Source organism: Daucus carota, chromosome 5 (assembly GCF_001625215.2).
Source record: "Daucus carota subsp. sativus chromosome 5, DH1 v3.0, whole genome shotgun sequence".
Lineage (NCBI taxonomy): Eukaryota > Viridiplantae > Streptophyta > Magnoliopsida > Apiales > Apiaceae > Daucus > Daucus carota.
The window spans coordinates 3,065,780-3,080,408 of NC_030385.2; the positions used below are offsets into that span (position 1 = coordinate 3,065,780).

The following is a 14,629-nucleotide window of genomic DNA, read 5'->3' on the forward strand; positions in this document are numbered from 1 at the left end:
TGTATCTTTTTAATGAACCATCAATCTCCCCAAATACCGAGTTGGGGATTGCCCATCAGGGTTACCCCTGGCCAGTGCTTATTGATGAGTTAACACCTTAATATCTATCATCATTTGCCACATTATGATTAATATTATTATCATGCAGAACTATTATATAAAATTAAGAAAATGTTGTTGATCTATTAGTTGATTCTTCATGCAATGTAAGTGGAAGTACAGTTAACATTGTTGGTATCAGGAACGAAGCACTGCGAGTTGCTTTTATACATGTGGAAGAGAGTGGGTCAACTGATGGAAGTGTTCGGAAGGAATTTTATTCAAAGCTAGTTAAAGCTGATGAGCATGGAAAGGATCAGGTATACGTATACAAGGCTTTGTACTTCTTGTATATCCCTGTCAACGGAACCATTATCTATCTATTTAAGTTATGCCGATTTGTGGAGAAGCATGACATGTGGCTATTTACTCGATTTGTAATTCTTCAGACAATCTATTTTCCATCAAATCTTGGGAATTAGATGAGGTAGCAGCTGTCTATTTATGTCCGTGCACTCATTTTTTTTCGGGGTTAAATTTATTTGAATAGACATAAAGAATTTATGAACATGTGGGACATATCCATCCCTGGGAATCCAACTGAACTAAAGAACCATAAAGAATAAGGAATACAGAACATCTAATACTTGACATGCTTACTACTGATAAATGCTTTGGATCCTAAATAATGTCTCCTTTTAAGTTGGTAAAAAGGTCAAAGATAATGTATTGGGGCTAATTGATATTAAAGGTTCTCGATTTGAAGTTATTTTGTTTTATTCTTTTCGCTTATTAAATATTTTCTGGTTAATGTAAAACTCATTTGTTAGTCTTTCAGAAGCCTAAGTATTATTGGGCATGTTTTTATGGCTTTGATGCCTACAGATTACAAAAGATATGTATCTTCTTAACAGGGGATTGTTTTCTGTAAATGTGGTGCTGATTCTCATTGACAGAGACTGATATCTGACTGTTGTAGAATCGTGAATCATCAAAATTATTAAGAGTTCATTCAGAAAGTATCTTAACATGGTTTTCATTACATCCATATATGCTGCAGTATCCCGTACTTCACTTTTTCCGGGGCAATGGTGTGAGGCAAAGCGTTGAAATTAATATTGAAAATTTTCAATTTCTTATAAGAGTTTAGAACTAGTTAAATCTTCATTTTTTAAATTTAAAAGTATTCTAAACCTAAAACTTATAATGTAACAGTTTAGAGTTTCTAAAATTCTGTCACATATATGTGTATTTGTGTGTGATCTATATATGTTTAGGGCAATCTTTTCTTATTAATTCTTAAATTACTTCAGAAGTATTTGTGATAGCTTTTTCAGCTCCTCGAAAGCCTTGGTCTACTCTTAGGATTTTCTTCTTTCCCTTTGTTATCAATTTATTCATGGATTCTTCAAAAGCCTGGGTAAATTTCATGTTGCAGAATTGTTAGACCTGTTCTTCGTTTTCTGGGACCCTAAAGTGTTTAGTTTGTCTGTTTGGTCGTGTTTCTGCTTATGATGTGATTCGTCGCTATTGGTAGGAAGGACCTAAAAACTCTAGCATTGTGCCTATATTTTGGACTAGGGTGTAAGAGCACTGCTGTTTGTATAATTAACAAAATATCTTAGAGCTCTTCACTATCTTAGAAGTATTTCTTTTCCATGTTTAGCTCCTGCTAATTAGTTTGTATAGTAGTTTGGTGACAGGAAAATGAAATAATGGTATTAACGAATATCCTGTTTAGAGAAACCCCTGGTCATTATAAATTGCGCTGTGTAAGAGTTATCTGTTAAAAGAAACAGATGAAGCTGTGATAGACTCATATCTTCAGTTCTCGTCTTTTTTAATCCTTTTGGTAACTTTTTTCGTTTAAAATATACTGGTTCTGTTTTTTTCTGTTTTGTAGGAAATTTATTCCATTAAACTTCCAGGAGATCCAAAACTTGGTGAGGGGAAGCCAGAAAACCAAAATCATGCCATAGTTTTTACTCGTGGGGAAGCTGTTCAAACAATTGACATGAATCAGGTAAATTCTCTTTTTCAATAAAAGGAAATTTATCAGTTTGCTAAAGAAGTTCTTAAATTCTTAAGCAGTACTCCCTCCATCCCAAATTAGATGAGCCTTTTGGGAAAAAAATTTATCCCAAAATAGTTGAGCTTCTCCCTTCTCAATGCATATTTATCAACCATCTCCCATCTTTACCCTCTCTTATTTATCATTCCAATGTACAACAAGCTAATATACAATAAGAAGTCAACACAATATATATGGACAAAGATGGAAAAAGAAACATTTATTTAATACTCGTTAATATGTGTGAAATGAGCAAAAGGCTCATCTAAATTGGGATGGAGGGAGTAGCTATTTGATTTTAATTAATTCCTCTGAATTGTTGCATTTTCTTACATTAGTTTATCTCATAAGTTATATCTGTGCAAATCTATACCACAAAGAAGAACAAGCTTTACATTCTTTACATTTTTTAATTTGTGTCTAAACCACTCAACATCAATGCATGCTGACAGATGCAATGTCATGGCTAGGTGAGGATAAATTGTATATCATTTACACACACCTAGGTTGTGTGGTAAAGGATTTTTAGAGTAGTGAGAGTGCTACACTGCTGTGCCTTCCAATCAGCTTATATGGCTAGACCTATTATACTTATATTACTGTGATCCAAGGGTCTGTCAGTAGATAAAATTGAAGTCACAAGATAAATGATGGATCATAAAACTTTACTTGTGTATTATTATTGATTCGATCATTTGGTATTGAAACTTTTATTTACTTTGTTGTCGAAATTTTAGCTAATGTTTCAGCATGCCTAGTTCTCTGCGGATCACATTTAAAGATTTTCTGAGAAATTGGTTATACTTGAAATTGATTTAATTATTTAAATATATTTTTGTGGTTTTTTTTCTCTCCATTTTTTTTGTTAAAGCAATGCCTCTGCTATGAACAGGACAATTACCTTGAAGAGGCTATGAAATTAAGAAATCTTCTTGAAGAATTTCGAGGGAATCATGGCATTCGCCCTCCAACCATTCTTGGTGTGAGAGAGCATGTTTTTACAGGAAGGTCTGGAATCCTTGTAATTTTCCCCTTGCTAAGGGTCCCTTGAGTCCTTGACTCCTTGTAGTGACATGTCTCTAATCTTAATTGTGTTGGTATTTTTGTATTGTATCTGATTGCAGTGTTTCCTCTTTGGCCTGGTTTATGTCCAACCAAGAGACTAGTTTTGTGACATTGGGACAGCGTGTTCTGGCCTATCCTCTAAAGTATGTGGTGCTCATTCTGTACCAATTTTCTTTATTTTTGTTAATTTTCTTTATTTGTATTAATTTGGTACTCCTTTTTTATGTATTAAATTCATGCATTCGTATATGTTATATAACATTCAGTTTGATGGTACTTATTCTGCTTACTTTATGAATAAGATCTGTTGTCATGAAAAAAAGATAACCAAATTATCATTTCTATTTAGGTTCTCACATTTTACTATCCCTATTAGTATGATGTCAATCATTATGTAATTTAGTGCATCTTATTCCCATTCAATTAGCATTCGGAGTGAAGATTTATGTTGATTGCCAATTCAGTGATTTATTGGTTGTTTATTTTTTGTTTTAAGTAAAGCAATTCTTTCTAGCTAAGGTGCATGTTTCCTGTAATAATAAGCTATTTTATGAATACTTTAGTTGCTCTTTTGAATGAATTTGTCAATCTGAAGGTAATGAATGTTTATGCTCGTTAGTTGTTTAGGACTGGGTAAAGTTGTACAAGCTAATATTTTCCTCCTACATATTTATGTTAACTGGTGTCTCAAGGCTACATATGCATGTGCTGATGTTAATTTCAATTCAACAACCACATTCTTTAAGGGGTTTGAGCCTATGAATTCATTACACAATTCAACTTGTTTTTCATTACACTATAGAAAGATATTAAGAAGTTATGCTCTCTCTGGTGTTAACTTTAGTGGGTCAGTTTTAAATCTTGTCAGCTAATGTGGCTGTAAATAACTTGGCTAGTTGTGTGACTTTGACAACCATTTATTCTCTCTTTTCTCCTACTTTCGTGCAAACAATTTTTTGTCGACGTAGTTCTCCTTTCTCAGTTCATCTGGTTAGAATTTTGTAGAATTAAAAGTTTTAGTTGCCTTGGCCAACTAGTTGAGAAATCTAGTCAGTGGAGTGCTCCAAAATGTTTTTAAACCTTCCTGCATCAGCTTTTCTGAATAATTTACAAAGGAGAAGAAACTACAACTTGCTAAAGAGCGAAGTCCAGGCTACCCTATTTGCTGACCAGTTGTCTCGTGTAGTCTGGCACTTACAATATACTTGTTTCTATCACAGTGTCAGCTCCTTGAGTGAACGTAGACACTTTGACCAACAGAATGACCTCACATTAGGTGAACTTAGGATTATAAGAATAATCTAAGAAACAAAGGAGAACTGTGAAAAAGTGAAAAACAAAGAGGGGAAGAAGGACGTGCCGCTGGGGAACTCTTTCATAATCTATACTCCGTGATTAGTTTGAGTCCATTAATATTCTTTTGCTACAAAATCGTATCTAGTATGCTTATTTAATAAACAACTAGTTGTGTACCTGTACCATGTAAAAACAGGAAGAAGTCTGTCCAATTTTCAGTATTTCGGAGTCTCACACTTTGATGTGTCATGTCTGAGTCAGTCTGACACTGTAATAGTCCAAGTAACAATGTAAATCACTCGATATTATCATACAATCCATTTTTATTTGCTCTCTCATTTAAAGGGTGAGCAAGCTCTAATCTCCTCCAAAAACAAACAAATAAAAAACATACCCAGATATCCCGCTTAACGTAGGGTCTGGTGAGGGTGAGATGTACGATGCCTTCCCCTCTTTCAAAAGTATGAAGAGGCTGTTACCGGAAAAGACACCCGGCTTGTCTGTGTATGTGTGCAGACATGTAAAGAGTGTGAATTATAAAATGAATAAAACAAGATATATAACATATATGCATAAACACATAAATTGATCATATAATTTAGAAGTGAGCAAGACATACCAGAGCCCATGATTCATTTCACATGATATATACATGTGATGTTAATTCCCCCTAATTGCCTAATTCCCCCACCGGTAATTGTGCTTGAAATATACTAATGATCGCTCTGATGCGAAGTCCTTTTCGCTTAATAGTAGAAGGATTACAATCACGAAGTAGCACGAACAATGACTCCAATCCTGAAAATAAAAGAACTCCTGCACCAAGAAACAGAGAGAAAAACACAGATTAACAATTTGTATGATAAAACAATATACTCTGCATTATTAATACACAAATTCCTGAAACAATTATAATAGCGTGCGCACACGCACACACACACACACCGACACATGTTGTGTGTACCTGAGAAATTTTTACCTGAATTGTTTCAAATTAATTAATTTATTAAACGTTAATAGTATAATTCATTTGCATTAACAACTATCATTAGCAAAATAATCCTAACAATCGTGCACATTCGGGAAAACTCTTAACAGATATAACAAAACTATACAAGACTCTCCAAATAACACAACCTAGTTACACTATCTAGTATTCTAATCTCCCACAACTCCTGTACTAACTATATGTTTTTTGACTCGTTACTCTGTTATAGACTTCTACACTTGTTGGGCATGTCGATATGAACGTACAGATGCAATGCACGAAAATTAGTGGATTAATTTAGTATATTTTTGTTAATGAGTGTTGATCTTTTAGAAAATATTTAGGTTTCTAACGTACTGTACACCAGCTAAAATCAAGTGCTTATTACAGGCTGCCATTTTGAAGTTTTGGTTTAATATGTCATCTATTTTACTATGGAGATGTTTGTAATTCAAAAGTTGCAGGTCTATGTGCTGTGTATTTTACTTCTCGTCATGTTGATTTTGTAATTTACTTGATCTGTTAATGTTTCCTTGTGCATGAGTCTGGAAATAGGTGAGATTAACTTTTTTTTTTTTTCGCAGAGTTCGTATGCATTATGGTCATCCTGATGTTTTTGACCGTATATTTCATATCACTCGTGGCGGCATAAGTAAGGCATCCCGTGTCATAAATATTAGCGAAGATATCTATGCAGGTAAGCTTGAATAACAGATACTATTAGCAGACTGAATCTGTTTGATGTCTGTAGTTGATTTTTTTACCGTTTTTTCTAAATTAGTCATGATTGTTATCAGTAATCTAGGTGGTGGGGGTGTCCCTGATGGTTGTACAGGCCTCTTTGTTAGCCTAAAGATTACTCTCACTTAGTTCAAATAGCAGATAGTGTTATTTCCCTTTTAGTATAGTGATTATGCCTTGAGAGAATACTATTACTGGCTGCAAATATCTACTCCAGATGAAAAATGAGATCACTTTCTGTGCGGCTCTGGCCTGATATGTGTCAGCATGTATGTGTTAAAGTTATACACTAAAGTTTGGTGAAGTAGTTCAGTGTATTCCACTACTAGCAATAGACTATTAGAGCTGAAACTTTATCCTCCATTGTTTTTAGAACTCTTGATTACTCTTAATAGCTATTGATTAATGCTAATGTGTTTCTATTAATGTATCATATTATTTCAGGATTTAATTCCACTTTGCGTCAGGGTAATATTACACACCATGAATACTTCCAGGTCAGTTTTGTTTAAGAATTATGTTGCTCTTGAAACACATTTTTCCTTCATAGGCTTAATTGTGTTTTCCCTTGTGCAGGTTGGAAAGGGAAGAGATGTCGGCTTGAACCAAATCGCGCTGTTCGAAGGAAAAGTTGCTGGTGGAAACGGGGAGCAAGTTCTTAGCAGGGATGTATATAGGGTTGGACAGCTTTTCGACTTTTTCAGGATGCTTTCTTTTTACTTCACGACAGTTGGTTTCTATGTATGCACCATGGTATGTTATTCACACATTAGTTATTTTTCTTGAAATATTGAAGAATTTATTTCCACATTGTTCAAAGTTGTTGTGCGTTCTGAATAATATTTTGTTTTGAATGCAGCTGACAGTGCTTACTGTGTATATATTCTTATATGGAAGGGTCTACCTGGTATGTTTCATTAGTTTATACTTTTCTTATCATTTGTTTCACCTTAAGTGCTGAAATTTTATAGGTAACAGACTGCTTTAGATGGGTGTTTCTGTATTTGGTTTGTTTCAGTTGTTGCTTGTGGTTTCGGTACACTGGTCCAAACTCCACAATTAAGTTGATCCATGTTCTAGTATTATTTCAATAATTGTAGAGGTCTCTATGAATGGCTCTGCTTCTTCTGGTTAAGCAAAGTCGTTTGCCTTGTCTTCCACTAATTATCCTGATCAATTTTCACAAATCATTGATACAATGCATTTCTGATCGGACAATGTTCAAAAGTCATCTTTAAATTTTTGATCTTAATTTTTATCCAAGTTTTGTAACTGATTGCTTTTAAATACATGCCACTTGGATTTGGAAATGTATTGAAACTAGCCCTATCCTTTGTTATCTATCAGTCTGCCAGTAGTATAAGCTGACGAGTGTTCAACTATATTATACTTATTAAATCTAGTAAAAATATGTATATGAATAACTTGTGGACTTTCTAAGACTAGTCGGGCTACTTGTCGACTAGTCGATTCCAAGGTACCTGGGCGTCGAGGCTCGACTTGGCGCTGTGATAACCTTGAGTAGATATATAATAGATGAACTCTTTTCCTACAATTTTTTCAATATAGTAACAATAATACGGCAAGAAGCTTATTCTCTGCTCTTTTATGTATAAGATAGTTGTAAAACTGTAGGAATGCTTAAAATGTTACGAGTGGTTTGTTGTAAAGTGCGGTATAGAAAGCTTTTATATATGCTATACATTTTCAGGCTTTCTCAGGGCTCGATAGGGGTATTTCACGACGAGCCAAATTGTTGGGGAACACTGCATTAGATGCGGCTTTAAATGCACAATTCTTGGTCCAGATTGGAGTTTTCACTGCTGTTCCCATGATAATGGGTTTTATTCTCGAGTTGGGTTTGTTGAAGGTAATTAATGTTCAAATTGAGATGTTATTTTACTTCTTTTGGTCTGATTGAAATCAAGTCATACAGTATTCTTAATTCTTTCTATCATATAGAGCAGCATGTAGGATTCATTACTAAGGGTCGCTGATTTGGAGACATACATGCTCTGGCAAATCGAAGTCTGTTTAATTTTTCATACTTGAAAATGAAAAGGTTAATTAAAATGCGATTGCGAGTGAAAAAGCGTATGCAGATATTCTATATAATTTTAACATGCTTGTTGAATTCTGAACCTGATCAAAATCAATATTAAAAGGATTTGTGTATTTCTTCAGCATTTGGAGTCTAGACTCATTACCTTTGTCCTATTTTTTAACTCTCTCTCTCTCACCCTAAATGGAGTTCTTGTACCATCTTAAGCAACCAACTCTCCGAAAACATTAAGGTTTTAGGCCTTATTATATCTTATCCAATGAAGCAGTATAAACTGAACAAATCGTTCTTTAATATTTTAACAAAATATAGTCTCAATGCAGCTTCAACCATCGTCACTTATTTTTTTGCAGGCTGTTTTCAGTTTTATTACGATGCAGCTTCAACTCTGCTCGGTCTTTTTCACATTCTCCTTGGGTACTAGAACCCATTATTTCGGACGTACCATTCTGCATGGAGGTGCAAAAGTAAGTATTTGTTGCTGTCATCTGCGTATCAAGAATGTTTGATCATTGTAACTTCTTAGGAGTGAATTGTTTATTTACTGCAACTTACAAATTGCAGTACCGAGCAACTGGTAGAGGCTTTGTTGTCCGTCATATCAAGTTTGCTGAGAATTACAGGCTATACTCGAGAAGTCATTTTATTAAAGCGTAAGTAACTCAAGTGTACTCTCTTGATGTTGGTAGGATGACTTGCCTAAGGTTGAAATCATTATCATATTTCTGTAGGCTGGAAGTTGCTCTGCTCCTTACGGTTTACATTGCATATGGTTACACTGATGGAGGGGCTCTCTCCTTTGTTCTGCTAACAGTTAGCAGTTGGTTTCTTGTTATCTCCTGGTTATTCGCCCCTTACATCTTCAACCCATCTGGGTTTGAGTGGCAGAAGTAAGTTAATATTTGATGTTTTGCTTAATGTGTACATTTCGATGCTCTGTCTTACATAAAAGAATATATTATCTACATATTTGCAAAAAACTACCTCAGTTTTGTAGGTGTCTTATATTTACTTTGCATGTGCAGGACTGTAGAAGATTTTGATGATTGGATTAATTGGCTTCTATATAAAGGTGGAGTTGGAGTTAAGGGAGATAATAGCTGGGAATCTTGGTGGGATGAAGAGCAGGTTTCTTACAATTGCTTTTGCTTAACTGTTTAGTTTGTCTTTGTTAGGTTTGCTGTTTGCAATTGGTTCCATTGTGCTTCCTGAGCTCTAGAGCTTCAAATTCAAGGCTTATTCTTTTGCTTTTTGTAATTGATATTGTTTCTCTCCTCTAGTAAACTTTTTTGGGACGTTCTTGTGTCTTTTATAAAGAATTGTTCATGTTATTATTACCTATGTGTTCTTTCCGCTTGAAGCCTGACTATTTTGACCTGGTGTTGTACGGGATAATCATATATGTTCTTTGATTTGCAGGCACATATTCAAACTTTGAGGGGTCGTATACTTGAGACAATTTTAAGCTTGCGATTTTTAATTTTTCAATATGGGATTGTGTACAAGCTCCATCTTACTGGAAAGAATACGTCTTTTGCAGTAAGTTTTCTATCTGCTTTGCTTAGAGTTCTTTCATGTCCAGCCAAGTTTGTGATAAGTGCTCCAACGTTGTTTTACTCTGTTAGAACTAGTCATGTATAAATTTCATCACGAGTTCAATCTAGTTATGGTACTACAGGTTTTGTATCCTCTGCGGAAAAATATAAAATATGGACACTTGTGTCTGCACTGTGTAGAAAGGAATGCACTCCTTTAGCTACACAATAGTGCAGAAGTTCCAGTTTTCGTTGATGCAACTTTTATGATAAAATGATTTACAAATGGATCCAAATAGCCCTTGTAATAACTCTTACACACTGAGATTATACGCTAGATCATAGAGATAGAAGACAGAGATCAGTTGGGGTAAAAGTAATCCATACTTCTCCAGGAATTATAATGTGCCAAGGCCTCTATTTATTTAAACAAAATGGAAACTACTGCCTGTATTTTACTACTATGATGGTATATATAAATTGCCTGCAATACAAACGTATATGCTAGAATAAGATATAGATGCCTTATACATCAGAGAAGCCACATATCATATATTGCTACTGCAGTAATTCAGGCTATGATGACTTATTATATGTCTTTTTGTTGTAACTCTATGTCCTACCCTATTATGTCTTGTGTAAAAGTTGTTGCACTCCTACGCACTATTCCTCTTAGCAAAAATGTAGTCAACCACATTTCGTTGGCTATACTTGCCGAACCAACAATCCCCCTGGGTGGAATTATACCTAATCAATATTATAGCCAACTCCATTGGAGTATATACCATTCCCCTTGGTAAAATTGTAGATAATCATTATTCTACAACATTTTAGCCAATTATTGTAGCTAATTACCCTTGGAGATGCTCTTACAGGCTAGTTACGAATGATTGAACAGTATATAATAGAAATGTAACATGTTTAGTATCTTAGAGCCTTTGGCCATCTTGAGTTTATATGTCCTTTGCAGTAGCCAAACACCTAACACTGAGCTTATTCGGTTAGCTCTAAGTAGTAATGTTTGACAGCCTGTCCTGATTGGTTATGCGGGATTGCCATTCACAAGTGCAGTACTGCTAAGTGGTAATAAAACTGTAGGAGTGACAAATAAAGTGATAAAAAATAGTTATATTGGCAGTGGTGAACAGTGGTGGAGACTGTTGTCTATTTGCATCTTTACTTATAGGATAAAATATGGATTACTTTCACTATATTTGTTTTTTATATTAAAAATACCATTTCCTCTCCAGATTTATGGCTTTTCCTGGGTTGTACTGGTCGGGATTGTCATGGTATCTAAGGTATGACTGTGCGGTGATCAGTTGTTATCTAACTCAAGCCGTTCACATTTGCAAAATCAATTTTTGCTTATATTTTTTGTGTACTGCAGATCTTCACAGTTAGCTCGAAAAAGTCCACAAATTTTCAGCTTTTATTTAGATTTTTGCAAGGAGTTACAGCTATATCTCTGGTTCTAGCCCTTAGCCTAGTTGTTGCTTTTACCGATCTGTCAGTTCCTGATTTATTTGCTAGCGTCCTGGCATTTATACCTACTGGATGGGCCATACTATCTGTAAGTTCATCGTACTGAACACTTGCATTTATACCTTCTGAATTTTGATTTATCTTGCATGACTAATTTTCTTTTTACTCTGATGTCTGTAGGCTAGGTCATATCTGATATTTATCATAGAGTTATTAATGTCAAGTTGCAACTTTTCCTATATTCAAATTTACTCTAGAATGGAGGGGTAATACTTGGCCCTATCATGCACAGATTGACTAGTAATTGCATCTCTAGAGAGATGACAGTTCTGAAAAGAGAGTCCCTAAAAAATATATAAAAATAGAATATACTTAAAAGTTCAAAATATATAATTAAACAGAACTGGTATACTGAAAAAAATTATTTAGTAAACGACATGAAGGTGCAACTAAAAGTAGATTAGTTCAAGGAGAGAATATCACAATGAAACAAGTCACGCCGGAGCCTTGTGATGTGAAAACACAATATAGATGAGTCAAGAAGAAACATGTGACATTGGAGTCCTATTTTATGATATTTTTAAGTATGTAGTCAATCAAATACACACTCATATATATATGTAGGCCAACATTCCAGAGAGGGACTCCTTATATGGAGTTACATAGTGCGCCACTATAAATCATCAATTTTATTATAAATTCTGTTATAGAATACATATAAAACGTGATTCTAATATAGAATACTATAAAATAAATCTATTTTAAGTAATTTAACACTTAAAATTTGATTAAAAAAAGTATATTTTCAAAATTGATTCTACAACAGAATAATTCTGGATGATTATTATTCTGTTATAGAATCATGTTGAGATATTGCATAATTTTAGATGATCTTTGGAATAAAAAAATTGTATAACTTCGTTTTCTTGTTTAATAATCAAAATTTGCAATTATATTTCATAAAAAATATAATAGAATATATATTATGTATATATTTATAATGGCGTGCTACGTAACTCCATATAAGAGGGTATGCTATGGAGTGCTACCCATATATGTCTGTAGACACACACACACACACATATATATGTGCATATATATATATATATGTAGAGTCTTATTCTACTACAAACATCCTTATTCTATAACCTAAAAACCCAGCTGGAATATCACTAAATTCTAAAAAGAATATCACTAAATCCTCCACCTCCACCTTCTCTGCCCCGCGCCCGCCCCCACTTCTCCATGCCCGTCGCCCCCTCCACCATCTTTACCACCAACAAGTTCACCCCACCGCCACCACCTCCTTCGTCATCACCTCCGCCATCTCCAAAATCCCCGCAGAATGATGAATTGAAGCAACTTTATATGCTTCGAAAATCTGAGTAGCCATCCACCCACCTCCTCCAAGCTCCCACCACCTCCATCTCCACCACCACCAGAATTGACAACCAGAATAGATCCGGAGGTTTTCACCAAATTCTTGGAAGTTTTCACCAAGTTTTGCAACACAAATCACTATTTTCTAAAGTGAATATTACTAAATTGTCTCTGTTTTTAGTTTTTATTTAGAAGTTGGTTTGTATTGGATCAGTAGCATATACTCCCTCTGTCCCACCCAAATGTTTACATTTGGGTTGGGCACGGAGGTTAAGAGAAATAAGTAAAGTATGAGTTGAAATGTAAAAAAAAAAAGTGAAGATAGTGGTGGGATCGGTTGATATTTAACGTATAAAGCAACTATAGTGGAAAAAAGTAGGTGGATTAGTTAATTTTTATATTATAAAATTTTACTATACAAGGTAAGTTTTGAAATGTAAAGAATTGGATGGGACATCTCAAAAAGGAAAGTTCAAAGAAATGGTTGGGATGGAGGGAGTATGTGTGTGTGTGTGTGTGTAGTGTCGCACTCCACATGAAACACTTTAAGAGAAGAACAACACATAACACTATTATATAACACTTCATTTTTCATAAAATATAATTTGTTAAGATTCTAATTACATAGTTAAATCTCAATTAAACTTAATATTATGATATCTAACATTCAAACTCATTTAAATTATTAATATGAAATATTATAGAAGTCAAAATGGAATCTAGAACGGAATCTAGAACAGAATCCGGGGATATCTTTGCAGAATGAGTCTTTGTGTAGTTGTATTTTGTAAAATGCCAATGATGATGTGGCACATGTAAGAATATAACTGATTATGAAGAATCCTCTAATAGGGAAATATGCTAGTATCCTTAAACTTAAAACATATCTTTTGGAGAGGCAGAGTTTGTACGGAAAGAGAAATAAATAACAATGTGTTGATTTTTTTTTATTAATGTTTGCTTCTCTTTTGTACTTTCCAAGCTCTTTCTTGTCCTGACATTTTTTATGGCAGCTGGCAATCACTTGGAAAAGACTAGTCTGGAGCTTGGGTTTGTGGGACTCTGTGCGTGAATTTGCCAGAATGTATGATGCGGGGATGGGATTGTTAATCTTTACACCCATAGCCGTGTTATCTTGGTTTCCGTTTATTTCTACGTTCCAGTCACGTCTGCTCTTTAATCAAGCATTTAGCCGTGGTCTCGAAATTTCCATCATCCTTGCCGGGAACAAAGCAAATGTTCAACCATAATTACTCATTTTCCTTTGCTGGGAGTAGAGTAGTCTTCCCAGAGGGAGCCAACTTTTGTTGCAATATATTAGTTTGAATTACTGCTTCAGATCTCTACTTGTAATGATGAACCTTTTTGAGATAAATGTCCACATGTATGTACAGAATTTGTGTAAATGAATGGTAGATATAGCTGAAGTCAATATCTTGAATATTTTTAGTCCCCATCTGTAGTCTTGTCGTTCCCCTGGTTCTCAGTAATAACAATTTTATATTAAATGGGAAACATGGTATTCATTTTAAATTGGAATGATCGAGCTGTCCCCGAAGTTCTCAAGCCTGACCAAATTCATAATATTATACAAGTTTAAACTTGACATTTGAGCAATATGGTGAAATAAATTCCACAATTGTTTTAGTGATGGTTAGTAGTACGATTTGTAACACTATATTTGTAAAATCAAGATTGTAGTTGGCTGTGCTTCAAGGTTCTGGTATGTTCCACAACAGGTAGTTTAGAATCTATGAATATGTGACGAATAAATATGGAAAATATTTTGACTATACCAAATGATGTAGATTAACTTCAATATCATAGAAAACGTTTTGGTAAACATCAAATGACCTCGATTAACTTTAAATATGACTTGATCAGATTTATTTATTAAAGTTTTATATCTTAATTTTTCTTGACTTAGGAAAAGTAAAAAATTGACTTTATCAACACAAATAATATTT

At 34.3% G+C, this 14,629-nt stretch overlaps 1 protein-coding gene across 1 annotated transcript in view; it reads left to right on the top strand.

Annotated features, from left to right (window-relative positions):
• The window catches only part of LOC108222346 (callose synthase 10), a 33,674-nt gene extending 19,479 nt beyond the window's left edge, over positions 1-14,195 (top strand). The window contains exons 35-51 of the mRNA XM_017396265.2: positions 242-359; positions 1,943-2,062; positions 3,003-3,118; positions 3,235-3,318; positions 6,044-6,156; positions 6,645-6,697; positions 6,777-6,953; positions 7,060-7,107; positions 7,912-8,070; positions 8,616-8,729; positions 8,827-8,915; positions 8,994-9,152; positions 9,288-9,390; positions 9,682-9,801; positions 11,048-11,098; positions 11,188-11,370; positions 13,676-14,195. Of these exons, the coding sequence (XP_017251754.1) occupies positions 242-359; positions 1,943-2,062; positions 3,003-3,118; positions 3,235-3,318; positions 6,044-6,156; positions 6,645-6,697; positions 6,777-6,953; positions 7,060-7,107; positions 7,912-8,070; positions 8,616-8,729; positions 8,827-8,915; positions 8,994-9,152; positions 9,288-9,390; positions 9,682-9,801; positions 11,048-11,098; positions 11,188-11,370; positions 13,676-13,912 (2,044 nt within the window). The 3' untranslated portion in view covers positions 13,913-14,195. The remainder of the gene's footprint in view (positions 1-241; positions 360-1,942; positions 2,063-3,002; positions 3,119-3,234; positions 3,319-6,043; positions 6,157-6,644; positions 6,698-6,776; positions 6,954-7,059; positions 7,108-7,911; positions 8,071-8,615; positions 8,730-8,826; positions 8,916-8,993; positions 9,153-9,287; positions 9,391-9,681; positions 9,802-11,047; positions 11,099-11,187; positions 11,371-13,675) is intronic.
• The last annotated feature ends 434 nt before the right edge of the window (positions 14,196-14,629 follow it).